General features: G+C 40.5%; 1 protein-coding gene across 1 annotated transcript in view; it reads left to right on the top strand.

Moving 5' to 3' along the window:
- shisa6 (shisa family member 6) overlaps window positions 1-15,637 on the top strand; it is a 71,583-nt gene extending 55,946 nt beyond the window's left edge. Inside the window, exons 6-10 of the mRNA XM_072373844.1 lie at window positions 3,900-3,962; window positions 5,214-5,234; window positions 9,781-9,933; window positions 12,106-12,212; window positions 13,270-15,637. Coding sequence (XP_072229945.1) covers window positions 3,900-3,962; window positions 5,214-5,234; window positions 9,781-9,933; window positions 12,106-12,212; window positions 13,270-14,136 — 1,211 coding nt within the window. The 3' untranslated portion in view covers window positions 14,137-15,637. The remainder of the gene's footprint in view (window positions 1-3,899; window positions 3,963-5,213; window positions 5,235-9,780; window positions 9,934-12,105; window positions 12,213-13,269) is intronic.
- The last annotated feature ends 1,869 nt before the right edge of the window (window positions 15,638-17,506 follow it).

Below are 17,506 nucleotides of genomic sequence, written 5' to 3'. Positions count from 1 at the left end.
CTTTTTTATCCAAAGCGACTTACAGGTAGGCAGGAAGGCAGATAGGGTTAAAGTTCAAGATAGTACAGACAAGAGCAAAATTCGGATGTTTGGTCATAATGCACAACAGAATACTAGCACAAACACCTAATAACCACTGTTAGGCACAGTAGAGTGGTCATCTTGCAGTCAATGAGACCACCATGAACTCCTCTTTATACCAAAGTATTCTCGAGTCCAATGAGACGCCATCTCTCTGACAAGCTTGGCTGAATTTGGGTCATACAACAGGACAATGATCCCAAACACAGCAGCAAATCTACAACATGACTGAAAAAGAAAATAAATGCAATGTTGCAATGCTCCAGTCTAAGTCCAGACCTCAACCTGATTGAAATGCTGCGTTGGGCCTCTAAGACAGCTGAGGATAAATGAATGTCTGTAAACCTCAATGAACTGACGCAACATTGCAAAGCGGAGTGGGTCAAAATTCCTCACAATGATGTGGGAGACTGATAACTTCCTACTGAAAATGATTACTTCAAGTTATTACTGTTAAAGGTAGTTTTATAAGCTAATGAATCATGAGGTGTTTTTCACACACTGCCTCTGCACTTTGGCTTAGTTTATGTGAAATAAGAAAATGACACAGTGTGACTTATCCTGTGTTATTCATCTGTGGTTGTATTTATCTTATCTTTAAACCTGGTAAGGACCTGGGGATTTTAAAAAAATATATATGCCCTGATTTGTAAGACTTTAGAAATGAAAGCACTTTCTTTTTTCACACGACTGCATATAAGAATCTGGTTCATTTAATATGTTCAGGAGACACAGTCTGATGCCTGTGGATTTACCACCCTTGAGTAATATCTCCTGTTAGAGTTACTGTTAAGCAGAGATATGAATAAAGAGAAAGGAGGAACACATTGAAGACACATGCCATCTATCTCCATAGCTCGAGCAAATATGGAAAGCCATGATGTGAGAGTGCCAAGCCTCACTCTCCTCCTTCACTTCTGTGACAGATGTAAATGGATGTTTCAGCAGTTGGCTCTAATGCATTTTTAAACAGGCACAGCAGCAGACAGCAAATGAACGTGTCGCGACGGCAACACTACGACGGAATCTCCATCTATCGCTGCCTCCCCCTCACATACAACACACAGAGTTACGCTCACACATAATCCTGTACACTGTTGAGAATAGCTGTAATTCATCAACTTTCTAGTACAATGGGCTCAGTAAAGGTCCCATCTTTCAACTAAAGCACCTCCAAAGTGCAGTGCTCAGCCCAGCACCATGCCGCTGCATCACATTCCCTGTCATCCACAAACTCTGCTATAGGACGGCTGGATGATTGGCCGAAACAGTTTATTCTCTAACTACAAAATTAAAGCTACTCTGCTTGCACAGATGGCAACACAAAACAGTGTTTCTGCTCATTAAACAGCTCTTGTGCATGCGTGAGACACAACTTGGACTAATAGAATAGAATAATGTTCAAAAATGCATTAGAAATTCATAATGCATATGTATACGCTATGGTAACGTGACCAGGGTTAAATCTGACAGGACCTTTGGAGAAGGGCCGCAATTATTGTTCTCTGGATTAGAAACAAGTGACTGGATGCGAGGGTGTGTGATGTAAGGAGAAAGCATGTCTATACTGTGGTATAGTAGCATATGTTTGCATTGATACATGTGCACAACAAGCACATAAATACTGTTGTATTTAAGACTCCCTTGACCATTTTACAGGGGGGCTTTTAGGGGGCCTCTAGGCCTTTCATAACAATGCATAACACACACAAAAAACCCCGGCTGTGATGATGTTGACAGCTTGTGTTAAAGAAACTGTCTGTCTGTCATTAAAACTGAAGTGGAAGATTGCTGAGCCAAGGACTCTCACTGAAGAGTCGTCCTGGTACTGTGATTAAAGTGGATGTAACATTGTTGTGCTTTACCTCTTATTATATCAGATTTGGTGGAGTTGCAAGTGAGAGCTTCACACTTACTCTGGTCTCTCATCCATACAGCACAAGTTGTTTATTTTGGCCTTTTTGGGGATTTACGGGGATAACGCACAAATCTTGTTTGCTCTTTTCATCCTTGTTTGCAGCTCTGATGTTTTGAGAGTGAAAGTATGCAAAGGTCTTCCTCTTTGCCTCTTTGCCACAGTCAGGCTAACTTTTGATCCTTTTTTGCCTCTATACTTTTGGTTTGTAAGATTGTCTGTGTATTTTTCTTTTTCTCAACATGTCTCACCTGCCAGTATATTCTGTCACATTACACTTGAAAAATTGCTGTCATGGTTGAGAACCCCTAAAAACGGTAATAAGTGGACCTTAAATGAAGCGGGTTACATTTTTTTTAGCAGTTTCTGACCAGCATTAATGTTAAAAAGCAGAATTCTTTGCAAAGTGTATGCTCAATATAAGTCGCCTGATCCATTGTTTCTATAAGTTTATTTAGCCCAGTATCAAGAAAATGTTATAACATCTCAATGTTGCATCTTTCCAAACATAGCAGTGTCCCAATAAGACAGTAATGTTTTCCATTATTGCCCACTGTTTTGTTTTAGGAAGCATTAAGGAGATGTGATCCAAACCTGAAAGCATGTATTTCTAAGTGTTTTTTAAGTTTTATGCCTTACCCTAATCGACTGCAACTGATAGTGGTGAGAAAATGAGAAACATCTGGACAACATTGGGTTGTGTAGGTTGAACTTGGTTCTCTTGAGTGACAGTCTGTGGTATAACACCATCAGCCACCCCTTACCTCCCTCCTCAAAATTGTTTTTGAACATGTAATAGCTGAGCAATGTCTTACTTACTTACTTACTTACTTGTCTTACAGTTTCACAGACTGCAAAATGTAATGATGTTACAGTTTGCTGTTAGTCCTTTTACAATTTTTAAGTCTGCATGATAGTTTTACTTAATGCAAAAACAGCAATGTTTCTATTTTACAAGGCTGATGTAGGCATATAATGGTTTTGTTGCCTGGAAACTGAGACTGCATTGATTTAGTCAATCTACTCCAAAGGTCAACAATACTATATTAAAGATTCTTTGTTGGAATTTGAATATTAGAGGAGCTCCAATACTAATGCAGTGCATTCATAATAAAATGTTTACCATTTAGTAGCATCTCCTAATGAATTCACTTCCTTTATTTGTGATTCATTTTTGTATACTGCCCATGTGATATGAGCTTTCTGATGATGGTTCTGTTTTATTCACTTCTAACTGTTTTTCTAAATACAATATCTGCCTTTTTTAAATGGTGAATGGTATTCTTGTTTCATTAATCTGCGACTGGTTGGTTGTGTCGGTCACTCTGCATTTAAATGATCCCTTTTAATGATGACTGCATAGAACCGCAGTCTCCGCGTCTGACTTACTTTTACTTTTAAATAATACAATTTGCAAGAAAGAGCGTCTGTGTGTTCCAGGAGAGGATGTGATAAATATTGCATGTCAGCGCTGCTGTTTTTTCCTTAATGTATCTGCCTTTAGCGCTGAACTCTGTTTGATGTAAACATGCTTTCAAAGGTACAGCTGAAGTAGATTCCATTCATCCCACAATTTCTTTCTCATCTCTCTTTCTGTCCATTTTTTGTTAATTTAGGGAAATTAAAGGGATTTTTCACCCTCAAACAACAACTCAAGAATGGCAGAGTAGTACTCTGTCTTGTTAACTCCATAAAAGTCAATTTAAAATTCATAAATTTCTCTTCTTGGCAAATTACATAAGAAGCATATCTCAAATTGTCACCCAAAAAAAAACATTTGCAGCTTGTTTTGGGGTGAATTTTCTCTTTAATTGCCAGCTTCACACTGCTGTTTGTGTGTGAGCTGACCCAGAGTATTCCTTGTGGATGCTGAACAGATCTTTCATTGCTTTTGTCATTGCAGGTACCCACCAGCACAACTATAACCATGTGGCTCTAGGTAGCCCCACACGCACACCTAAGAATGGTAAGAAAACATAGAGGGAGAGGGAAATATTCAATTCACAGCTCAGTTCAGACGTTGGAAGGTCGTCTGGACCTCAGCAGAATACAGTGCTTGACTTGCATGTGTGAAGAACCCATTGACATGGTCCTTCTTTCAATTCACTCCACTGAGAATCCATTTTGTTATTGAAAATGAGGCGTGCCTTTCTTTCTTTCGTCTTTTTGTTTTGTTGAAGATTGAATCATAGAAATGTCACAACCCATAGTCATGATCATTTTTCTGAGTCGGATCAGTCTGCAGTTGTTGCCCATTTTTGTATTTAAAGGCAATACCACTGGCTGAGAATCTTAATCTTGTGTCTAGGTTGTCTCCTTCTGTGGTTGACATACTGTGTGGAACCTCCACTGTTCCCTGTTGTTATCCCCAGTAACAAAAATTATCACCATAATCTCATGATGCCTGAGAGGAGCATCACCATGAATCCTTTTTATTACTGATGTCATTCAGCTGTCTGCTCAGAACTGTTCTTGTAAGGGAGACAAGGCTGGCCCGGGGTTGCAGACTGGCAGATGTGAAAGAGTAGCAGTCGTGTCTGGGTGTAAAACAGGGCAGCAGAAGGAGGCTGAGCTGAATGTTCGCTGCTTTTTGTATTTATTAAATCAGCTTGATCTTGTTATGTGATTCATTTTCTATTTGTTTCATCCACAAATATGAAAAACGACTTGTGTGACTTAAGGAATTTAGGAGCTGTACATGAATTATGTGGGCAGAACAGCTCCTTCTTTATGACATAAATGACCATATGGTGTACCAACAACTACACACACACACATGCAGTCACACAGATAAGCAAGCGGCATACTGGGAACAAGGGAACAAATGCCTGAAGATCTGTGAAAAACATGAAAAATCCATTTCAACAACGTATCTAACATTGACACTTTGATCACAGTCTGCCTGAAATCCTTCAAATTTCAGCATGCAGTGTATTTTCCAGATAAAACCCAATACCACAACCCCCCCACAGCTCCCCACTACAGAAACAACCACAAGATACTGCTCCATATCACAAGCAGAAAATGAGAAATCGTATGCAGACTTTGCACCACAAGCCTCCAGAAGTAAAAGCTGATTTCATTTGAATAATTGTTTGAGGGGGGATTTTCTGCACTAGTCATGCTGAATGTGTAGAAGGTCTTTGAGCGGTGTGTTCTCTTTCTCCCACCATCAACATGTTTCTGAAATATTTGTTTTTTTACTTGGGTTTGGTAGCTCACCGATCATTGAGACGTGGTAAGTCATACATGCATATTTTTGATTTAGTGTAAGTGTTCAGTCATTGCATCCTACCACACACTTGTATACACATACAACAAACCATCCCCCACGTTTTTGTCTTCCTTTCTTCCACTTAAACTGGTATGTTTTCAGACCTGATTTAAGTAGAATTGCAAGATTGTTTGAACCCGCTTTGAAAAGAATTAAGAATTGTACTGATTCAGGAAAAAATATAAGAATTTAAGTGATTATGAATGTAAAGGGCACACTTGTGTTGAAGTATGATTTATCTTATATTTTTCTGTCAACAAATCCAATGGCAGATACTGAGTTTGCAATGGATTGGCTCTCAAAAATTGAACCCCCAAAAAAGGAAAAGTAAGCCCAGTTTTTTGCACCCCAACTTCAGCTGAAGAGTGGAAACAGTTTGTGAAAACTGTGAATATCACCTCCATGCTTCCTGATAAGAGTCCAGTATGTATCATTTGTTACTGACAAGGCTGAACAAAATAAACGAATGAATAACCCTCTCCAAAGAGAAATCTAATGATGTGAACATAGTGTACGTCACAATGAATGACAGTTCAGTCTTATTAGCAGGAAAGGTGTATGCAAGGTCAACTCTATGGTGGCCATGTTTTCCACACCAAATGCTTTCTTACACAAAACCATCTTGGATTTCTTTTCTGCAAAAACAGTTTAGAAGCATATGCATCTTGAAAAATAATCAAAATATTATTGGATGAATCATCTATTATCAGCAATCCCAACCGACCAGTCAGATCAGAGCACTCGCATTTCTGTTCTGCATCTAGACCCAAGCATCTACATTAAATCAAGTCTAAATCATCTACTTTTATCTCCTAACCCTTACCATTTGTAGGTATGCAAAGCAATAACATAAATAAAAAGGAATCGTGAGTGAAAGAGAAGTGGAAAAGTGCAAGGACTGTGGAAAACATTGTGCAGAACAAAGTTTTAAACTAGCGATCTCTTGCATGAAGATCCATGGATTAGCATCTTCCTTTATCTCTTCCTTTCTTCCTCCACGGCTTCTGTGGCTAAATGAACAATAGAGACAAAGAAAGAGGATTTAATCCGTTTGGAACACCTATAAGGATGTAACATGTTGACATACAATGAAATAAAAACTTGAGCTGCATCTTTGAAGGAAACTGGGTCAGCGAAACAGTATTTGTACAGTAAGTGTTTCTAAACCTGTATGCCGCTATGGTCTACATCGGGAGGTTAGAGGGGTATTGGTGAGATAAATTGCGGAAGACATGGGTTTAATAAGTTTGATTTCAGTGGGAAACCTTTTTCTGTTCGTCTCATGTGAGACCTCCAACTAATATTATTAATTTGATTCTTACAGGCTTTTTGTTTAAGCAGAGTTTTAACCACAAAACACTTTGGTCAGGTTTAAGAAAAGATCAGTCCTGTCTCTGACAATTCTCAACGTTCTGGATAAAACTTCAGTATGCAACGAGTTAGATAAAAAGAAGCCCTTTTGGTTTAGAAATGCTAAGATACTAATGCTAATAAATCCCATTAGTGGTTAGTGGAAACATAAAATGTCATCATTTCATTCTGTTGACTGGGCTAGGGGTATCCTGGGGCCTTGCAAGTCTTCTTAATGTCACAGATTTATACAAAAAGCCCAGGAAAAGGCTCTGGCCACTTCAGTGAAACTTGTTACTATGCCTTTTGGCTTCTGTCTCTTTTTTTGATTTGTTGGCAGTAAAATATATACCACCAATCTTATCCTGATTGTAAAATGTGTAACTCTGACTATTTGAGCCAGGTCTGTGTGGTTGTAGTGTCTGTTGTGATGAAGCAGTGAAATGTGTATACTATTGAAAATCTAACAGCATGCCACAGTCTGAGTCGATTCCCCCCTTATTGATGCAGGATGGCAGACAGCCTATTCACAAATCACTCACATCCTTAAAACCCACTCCCTGCAGCTCTCAGGACCCCTGCAGTTGCCCAACCCTGCTGCCACCCTTGCCTACTCTCTCGAGCTTTCCTTCTCATTCCATCTTTTTTTCTTGTATTTCACTCTCTTTTTTTGGCCCTTTTAAATGTTCTTATCTCCTCTCTCTCCCCCTCCATCTTGCAGCAGATACTAAAGCCCTATTCTTATCTGTCCATTGGAGGCTGGTCGGGGGCCGCACCCATGCCGCTGCTCTGCGCTGCGTGACAGACTCACACCTCACAGGGGGACAGGGAGATAGAGCAGGATCGAGAAAGAAAATAAGAGCGAAGGGAATACTGACCGGACAAGAAAGAATTAAGATGCGAGGGAAAGTGGGTGGCAGCATGGTAGGATAGATAAGATTGACAGAGAGGATGACAGAGGTGAATGGGACAGTCTCAGATGTTTTTGTGCATGCATATGTGAGATAGAGAGATAAAGAACAGAGTCAGAATAAAAAAGGACCTAGGTCCTCAAGTCCCTCCCCCCAAACACACACACACACACACACACCACACCCTATCTTGTGTGTCTTCCTCGCATCATATCACTTTGCCTCAACAACAGCCTGTCCAGGCACTGCTCCCTGCTTTGTCTCAGATCACATCACGACTATGTCACGAGCAGGGTCACTCTCCAGCACACAGCTGGTGTTTGGTGTGTTGTCTTGTTTTCTTCCCTTCTTTTATTTTTTGGACCAATGTTTCCTCACGTCAAACCACCCCGTCACCTGTCAAGTCAGCCCCGCAGCACACACTCAGTGCCGTGTCCGCCTATACCTCCCCATCACTGCCACCAGCAGGCTGGAGTTTTAGTTTGCAACCTTTTCTGAAAGGCAGACACTCACTTGCTGAGTGAAACTTTAAAACTGTACTCATAGGTAAATAATAAGAAATAAAAAGGCTTTAAGAGAACATAAATAACTATTTGAGTTCTTGTGAAGCCAACAACCTTGACTGTTGAAGGATTTTATAAATATTGAATTCAAACTGTCAACCAACAATAAAATGTGTTCATTTTCTTGTCAAATTACATAGTAATTTAAAAGTGACTCAGCTGACTCCAAACTAAGCATTGTGGGATGGTAATTGAATTATTTGGAAGAGTTTTTAATTGATCCACTTATGGTGTCAAATCTCAAATGCAGAATGTTGCTGATAACACAAGTGAATGTATCATTAGATTCCCGATCAACCAGTTAGTTTTTTTTATGGCCTGACTACAAATTAGGAAGAAGAAAATCCCTCTGTGATCACTGAATCAGTGGGTTCAGTTTTCAACATACAGCTGACAATATTACGAGCAAGCAAAGCACACAGACAGCATCTGCTGCCCTGGCAAAGTCGTGACTGGAAGTCATAGAGCCAGCTGCCACTGCCTTTATTTGAGCTAGCTACTGTCTGAATGTGCGTCAAGATCGGCTCCACATGATTAGAAAATCCCTGCATGCCAACATCCAGCAAGTCAGCATCAGTGTCCTAAATACCCAGTAATGATAAGAATTGGTAACTATACCTATAAGGGTCTTTATTTCCAGTTCCGATGTGCTGAAAAAACTGAACAACATTTACAGAATATAATAGTAATTCTGGAACCTGGATCTGAACACTGGATTCAAAGTAATTCAAACACCTCCATCTGGGCACATTCCTTAACCACATCACCCACAATGCCACCTTCTATAAAGCAAAAGCGAACAAAAAAATTTAATAGAAGCATGTTTAATCTGACCTAATTATGATTAAGTACACAAATGATTAATCAAGATTAAAAGTGTTATTGATTAATAGTACTTAGTTTGGTAGTTTAATTAAACCATTATATTGCCACTTTTTTCTCATTATCTTCGTCAGTGGTTGTAAAACATTTTGTTTTACCTCTTCTCATGAGCTGAAACATGTTATGCACACCCAGCAGGAAGTGGAGATTAGTTTCTATAGGTACAGTTACTTCAAAAAACAAGACAAACTGAATTTTGTCAAGGAAAACACAATTTAGCAGCCAAGCAGATGTGTTTGTTAATGTCATTATATTGATCATAACTAATCCTAATCAGTAGCTTTCTCCCTGCTCATGTCCATTACTACTGCACAGCACCTCAAAGTGTGCAAAAGTATGGAAAGCAGGCCTGTGTTCCTGTCTGCTCACCAAACCAGTTGTTAAAAAGTAAAAATGTTATGTATCTGTACAAATCGCCCTTAGTTTGTGACAACATCTAAATTCTCAGAAAAACAATATGCCGCAGTCCTTGGTGTCTGGCTACTGGCCAAGAAATAATGCTGACGATAAACCGACTGAATTAACCATAATAAGCGTAATAATCACTGAGCCTTCATGAATCTAACCATAAATGATCGCTTTGCACTAAAGACATTATTACAGAGCATCTCTGCAAGGGAATATTTGTACAATTAAAACTCCAGCCTGTGCGCCAGCGCACTCTTTCTTCAGCAGGTGGTCTTCTCTGGTGGTTGTCTGGGGCGTCATCTTTGCTTGGTGTCTTTTGAGGGTGGGGGGTTAGGAGAAGCCAGCCGGCCCATCATTTCCTCTTCTGTGTTTGTATATGTACGTATGTGTCTCCAGAAAACAATCGGATAAGCGGCATCCTGACCTCGCAGACGGAGCCCTACGACCTGTCTTTCTCACGCTCCTTCCAGAGCCTGTCACACCTGCCGCCCTCCTATGAGGCGGCCGTCAAAGCCGACCTCAACCGGTTTTCATCCCTGAAGAAACTCAGTAGGTCCAAGTTCACTGCACTAATGCAAGAGTAGGCCCTGGTGCCCTGCATGATGAAAATACTGCATTAAGTGTGCTTACCTGACTGGGACTTACTGAGGAACTCCAAAGTGTTTCAGCTGTAACGATGATTTGCCTGCTGCACTGTGGACATCAAACAAAAAGCACTGATACACGTTTTTCGTGAGATTTCGCAGTTCCGATTGAGTCAATATTTGAACTGGTCAGAGAGAGCTTTGAATCAAGATAAGCAAGTATCTATTTTCTCAGCTCTGATCCGTCATAAAAACAACCACGTCATTTCAAAGAAACTAGTCACTGATATTCCATGCTCTCCTCGTTTCCACTTAAACTGCAGCCACTATTTCTCTCAGAGCGTAAAAGCGCATTAAGCAGCTTCTTGTGCCTGGCCAGGTTTTGGTATTGATTTGGCGGTGCTACGCTGTATCTCTGCTGCTTAATGAGGCCTCTTCTTAAAATATATTTCTAAGCGTAACGCTAATATTCCTTAAGGCCTGTGTAATTTCATCACGGCTGCCTCACTTCACCGCTGGCATGCAGTCAAAGTGAAGGATGACGATCTACAACTCCCGTCAGGGTTCACTCCACTCTGGCACCCACTTGTAGCTGCCAGGCACTATTTCAAACTAAATAGTAAAATGGCTTTGCGGCACAAGACACTTGTTATCATCTTTTTGCTTGAAATCTGCCTGTAAGAATTAAGAGATTGGTTTTTGACGGGTGGTGAAAACAAAACCAAATTAATTCAACTGTGAGCCATAGAAGTCCACCACAAGAGACAGCGTTACAATGCACAAATATCTCCAGGCAGTGTCCTTCAGTCTTCCTAACTTTCTCTCTGCTTCCAAAGCACATTATTTGTCGTAGCAAATAGCCAGAAGGCTATGCTATTTTTTTTTTTGTTGCTCAACGAGTGTCTGCACACTGATAGATCATGTCGGATTGTGCTAGAGGGAAGACAGTGCAGCGGTTTCATTGTTGAGATAATAAAGGAGAAGAATGCTACGGCTTATTAATGCAAATTGGTATCATACTGAAGAAAAAAGCATTTAGCCCGTCGCAATGCAGGACAGTATACGCAATGATTCATTCATTCATTCCGTGATAATACGGTTGATGAGTTTGCAATGGGCTGCCCAGATCTTGAGGACCATTATGGTTGAGAAAGGAACATCTTGTTTTTATTATCTATCATAATGAATAGATTTTCAGCAAGCACCCGCGGCTCGCCAAAGGAGATTTTGTCTGAATGATATCTGGACAGGTGGCATGAACAGTCATTATTGAAAAAGACAGCCACGCGCTCAAAAGTCATCAAGGACTTCTCAACGAGATGGAGACTGCGTAATTTATTTCCACTGCATGAGAAACTCTCGCGTTCTCAGCTTACCTAACATGATGGTTAACCAGTCGTTCACGTCATATGAATGTTTCCATTTTTGATCAATTTACACTGCTGTCTTTTTAACAAGATGTCTGACAAGGTTTTTATAAATGTGCACCACTATGTGTGTGATTATGTACTCAAGACAAGTCTTTATGCATGTGTTTGTGCTGTGTGGCATGACTTTGATGCTACATTCCCTCCTACGCTCTCTTGTCTCTGGTAGTGTATTCCTGTCTTTTTGATCTGTCTCTGAAAGCATGTTCTCTTGTTTGCATAGTACACATGAGTGAGGATAAAGCATCCACTGAAGGATAAGAAAACATTTGCAGCTCTAAGGATGACATGATTATGCAATAATACTATAAGCTTTCCAGCATGTGTGTAAGAGGTGCCTGCGAGTTCCTTTCTATGCCTGTACGATATGACTATTTTCATTTGTAGACTTTAAAATGACCTTTAGAAATTTACCCCCACAGCAAGAACTGCCTGTAGAATCCCAGATGAAGCCTGGATATGTGGATGTGATGTGCCTAGCATGTATTATGTGATCCTCTGCCTCTGTTTTTTATTCCCCTCCATAAGCTTGGAAAGGTGAAACACAGATGGGTGCACCAACACTACTCTCTGAATCGTGTGCAATGTTTTCCACTTTCACTTGATCCAATTTCTCCCTTCCCATTCAAACACCTACCCGTGTTTTCCTATTCTCTCACCTCACAGATATCCTCTTCACCTCTTGCTTCTCTATTTTTCCATCTCTTCAGCGGCAGATAAAGATGTCGAAGACTACTACACCCGTAAGCGCCACCTGCCCGACCTGGCAGCAAGAGGCACTCTTCCCTTGCATGTTCTCAAAATGAGTCAAGATCAGGTGGGTACACAAGTGCACCATTTATGGCATGGCATGAAGAAGAAAAGACACCCTCATTTAGTTCTATATTTTAATGCATATTGAGAAATTTTCTGGTTCTTAACCTTTGATGATCAACAACACATGTGGCATTACATTGTGTCAGATGCTGCTATTCAAATGCACTTGATAAACTGATCATTTGAGTGTACCGCTATAAAAACAGAAGTTTTGGCAATTTGCCAGTCTGGAGCATTCAGGTGTATGTTTAACACAATACCAAGGAGGAAAAACATCAGCAGTGATCTGAGAGAAGCAATTGTTGCTGCCCATCAATCTGGGAAGGGTTATAAGGCCATTCCCAAACTATTTGGAGTCCATCATTCTACAGTTTGAAAGATTATTCACATGTGGAAAACATTTAAGACAGTAGTTAATCTTCCCAGGAGTTTGCGTTCCAGCAAGTTCATCCCAAGGTTAAACCATTCAATACTAGAAGAAACTTAAAAAAAAACGAGAGCTGCATCTTAGACTCTATAGGCCTCAGTTAGCATGTCAGCACAGCCTAGGTTTGCAAAGTTACATCTGAACAAATGATCCCAAACACAGCAGCATATCTACAGCAGAATGTCTGAAAAAGAAAACATTGAAACTGTTGCAATGGTCCAGTCAAAGTCAAGTTCATTTATCCACAGCTTACAGAGCATAAATTAAATGTCATCAACGAATGTCTGCAAACCTCAACACAAAGAAAAGTGGGCCAAAATGTGAGAAACCCATCACTTCATCCAGAAAAAAATTACTTCAAGATATTGCTGCACTTAGTTTTTTACACACTGCTTCTAAATTTGGGCTTAGTTTTTGGTAGGTTGATGATGACACAGTTTAACATGTCATGTGTGGTTGTTAAATGATGTTTTTCTTATGTCTTGATATGTAAAACAGAGAAATGAAGGAGGGTGTATTGTCTTTCTTTTTCATGACTGTAAGTGAGTTTGTTTTTCTCAGAAGTGGGTGGCAAAGTCTTTTTCTCGTCAGCTTGTAAATAAACCGACCTCATTCATCTTCTGCTTACCAGCACCGGGACCAGCAGCAGCATCAGAGTCAACCCCCACAGTCCTCTATCTCCCAGGCCCCTCCCCAGTCACAATCTTCACAGCAGCAGTCTCAACAAAGGCAGAGGCCCCGTCGTGTCCAGAGGGCCATGTCCCAGGACCGTGTCCTCTCCCCACAAAGTGCCCCTCACCAGGACTACAGTATGTCTTCTAATGGTATGTCCCCGTATGGAGGTAGGATTCTCTCAGATGAACAGCTCCTCTCTGCTGAGCGTCTTCGATCCCAGGAGCGTCTTCTACCGCAGGACCGCCACACATCCCAAGATCGCCTGTACTCTAAGGACCGCATGTACTCAAAGGACCGACTCCTGTCGCAAGACCACCTGTACTCAAAAGAGCGGCATTATTCTCAAGAACGCCTCTATTCACAAGATCGACTGTATTCACAAGATCGTCTCCTGTCCCAGGATCCTCTGCTCTCGCCCGACAAGTTGGTGATGTCACTGAAGCGTGGCATGGTCAGCAGCATCTCTGGTGGCTTTCGTGGCAGCGACAAGTCAATGTCACGCGCCATCTCACACACAGACGTGTTCATACCAACCACTCCTCTCATGGATCGTTACAAGATGACCAAAATGCACTCCCATCCCAGTGCCTCTAACAATGGCGGCGGCGGCGGTGGCAGCAGCAGCAGTGGCGGGGCACCGAGTGCAGGAGTAACTGTGCATTCCAACACTTTAGCCATGAACCAGACCTCATCTAAGAGGCAGGCGTTCGCCTCCAGACGAACTCACACTGTTGAACAGCTCCACTACATCCCTCAGCACCACCAGCAGCAACAACAGCCACAGCACTACCGCACAGGCAGCAAGACTGAAGTGACTGTGTAACGGCAGCCAGGGGCTACCCGAACTGCGCTGAAGAAGTACCGTGGTGTGGGGTTACTTATGATTCATGGGAACACTGGTCACCTTCTAATGAGGAATGGTGGCGTTTTATTTTCTTTGACTGAAGTTCCTGCAAAGTCAAAGATTCCAGGACCAAGATTATCCGCTAGCTTACTGTGAGACCGGAAAACCAAGCTACACTGTATACTGTATACACAGGCCCAGCAAGATCTAAAGCCAGAGAGGGCTGTGGATGGAGAAGGTTTAGTAATATCCAGCTAACTTGTCTATTATTGTTTCCACTGTCTTTATTCTCTTTTTTGTCCACCGGCTATGGCCTGGTTCTGTGTACTTTTTAGTGGGAAACACTGATGGTGTCTGTTTAAGCCTTTATCAGCCCCTTTGTCCCACAAATCTGTTCTGTGACCTTTTCTGGCAAATCTTAAAGGGCTTTGCATGGTTTAACACAAGAACTGATTCCTTCGTGACTTGTGTTGTACAACACAACACCACCACAGGTGATGAACTAGAGTGAGCCTGTAATGACTTTATAAATATATAAATAAAGGAATTTAAAAAAAGAAACAATCATTTGTATACCCCATCCTACTCATAGCTCTAGAGAATCTCAGTGAGAGAAACTGAAGTGGATGTTATCAGCACTTGTATTTGGTGCCTCTTACAGATATTCCATTTCTAAATACAAAGTGGTTTTGTGGGTTACAAAGCACAATCAATACAAAATATTCTGTTCTGGTTTAATCTTTAAGTTTGAATAGTAATGGCTAGCTTGGTTTTTTCTGAAATCAATGGCTTTTTTTTCCCTTTTTCTTTTTTGCTTCCAGTAGACAATTGTAAATAAGCTATCCTAGAAGCAGTATTATGGACAAGTCTGTACTGGATGGACTTTGTATTAGACTGTCTGTTTTCAATAGACTCTTAAAAAAAACAACTATAAACCATCACTGTTTTGTGAGTTCAGAATAGAAACCCACTTAACCGAGTATTTGACAGGATAAATTAATATTATACTGTGTGTGTCTTTGCAAAACGGTTTGGACGAGAAGTGAATGAATGAGATGTTGATGACAGATGTACCACTGTTCATATTTGGATGTAGACTGTGTTCCACTGACATCAAGAGACTTGAATTTTATGGAAATGGATTATAATGCTTGTCAAAGTGGGGTTAAATAAACCATTCATATTTTTCTAAACATGCAACAGGGTTCCATGGGATATGATTGTGTTGTGCATTTCTTTCAAAAAGAGTCATACACAACTTTACCACTGTAAGTTCTGGCACTGCAGTAATATTTCGTCAAGTTATGATGAAACAGAAGAGCATCTTCACACCACACATCACACACATTTAGTGGCTGAGTTGGGTGTAGCAACCATCTCAAATGATGCCCATCCATTGTCTAACAAAACAATTGCATCTACATCCATTGCTTAAAAGCTTTGACACCATGTCAAGAACCTTGGCTGTTCATCTGGGAAAAGCCACACCAACATTCACTTTATTTTCCCGCTTTCAACTATTGTGAATTTATGTCTCCAATTTCATGCTTTTTGCTTCTTTGACAATGTTGATTCTGGCACTATTGCATTTTCTTGCATTTCCCAATAAACACGATCTTCCATTTCTCAAGTGTGTATCCACAAAGCTATCACAAAGCAGAATTTACAGCCACTGTCCAGGTTTCTATCCATTAGCAAAGCTAATCTTAAGCAGTATTTTGAAAAGCTTCAAAGAAATAATGTGAATCCCTCACGTTTCCGTTGACAAAGAAACTTATGCTGCGTAGTTTCACAAGAGGGTTGCTGTATAGGTTATGTTGCCAGTATTTGTATTTTAGTAGAGAAAGTAGTTGTTCCAAGAAAAAACCTCAAGATAAAAAAAAAAACTGCAGAGGGTAATCGAAAGCTCTTCTTCAAGAATTACTTTAATTTCTGTTAATATCTAGGATATAATATCGTATCTGGCAAGACACTGGTTAATCAGTGTATTGTTTGCCAGCTCAGACTGGAAATAGCTGACGGATGAAGTATTTTTAATTTTTGCAAGGTCAGAAGTGGTTTTGTTTTTCCCCCATTTTCTTCTTCGCTCCCTGAACAATGGTCTTCTTCTACATGTCTTTTATGGCAGTAATATGGCAGTTCCTCAGAGTAGAAGGACGATCTGATCAAACAGATATGCATGGTTTATTCTAAGGTAATAAAAGCAGATCAATTCACAATTCACTTTAAAAAGTGACTAGTTAAGTATTAAATATCCATCTGTCCATCTAACCAATTTTCTCTCATGGGTCTTTCAATTCAATTCAATTCAATTTTATTTATATAGCGCCAGATTACAACAATTGTCATCTCAAGGCACTTAAGTAATATAGTCCAATTCAAGCCAATTGGAATTCAATTCATTGTAATCATAATCCAATTAATTCATATAGAGCCAATTCAAAAAATTAATATCCTAGCTAAGGAAACCAACAGATTGCACCGAAACTTGTCTTCAGTCCAATCTCCCATCCTGAGCGTGCCTGAGGCAACTGTGGAAAGGAACGACTCCCTTTTAACAGGAAGAAACCTCTGGCAGAACCAGACTCAGGAAGGGTGGCCATCCGCCTCGACCAGCTGGGGTTTGAGAAGACAGAAAAGAGGGAAAAGAGGGGGGAAAAACACCATAACGCCATTCAAAGGATATCTGTTGGAACAGGGAAACATACGTTAATAACCACAATAATGTCACATGTACATAAAATCAATTGTGAAATTAAACAGGGGGAAAAAGAGAGCAAATTGAGGAAAGGTGTGACAGATGAGGTCCCCCAGCAGTCTAAGCCTATAGCAGCTTAACTATGGGATGTTTCAGGATTACCTGAGCCATCCCTAACTATAAGCTTTATCGAAAAGGAAAGTTTTAAGCCTAATCTTAAAAGTGGAAAGGGCAGCTTATTCCACAAGAGAGGGGCCTGATAACTGAAGGCTCTACCTCCCATTCTACTTTTAGAAACTCTGGGAACAACAAGTAAACCTGCAGTTTGGGAGCGAAGTGCTCTGTTAGGAACCAGGAACTGGAGAGTATAACAATGTCTTTGTCATTGTTATACTCTGCCACTTTAAACAACAAAAACATCCTCAAAGCTAAAGGAGGTGCTTGTCTGCAAGTAGGGCCAAATTAATGTTTCTAGCCCACCAACACTTCAACATGTTGATTGGCCATGAATCCAAGCGCCAACTTTGCGATTAGGGGACAACCCACTCATCATGAACTTCAGACATCCACAGTTCAATTCAATTTAATTAAGTTCAGTTTTATTTATCACTTCAAAGACAGAGCTAATTCAAGCAAATTACAATCCAAATG

The sequence above is a fragment of the Leuresthes tenuis genome, unplaced genomic scaffold (genome assembly GCF_036924035.1).
Source record: "Leuresthes tenuis unplaced genomic scaffold, fLeuTen1.0.hap1 SCAF_20, whole genome shotgun sequence".
Taxonomy (NCBI): domain Eukaryota; kingdom Metazoa; phylum Chordata; class Actinopteri; order Atheriniformes; family Atherinopsidae; genus Leuresthes; species Leuresthes tenuis.
This window is presented reverse-complemented; position numbering and strand designations above follow the sequence as displayed.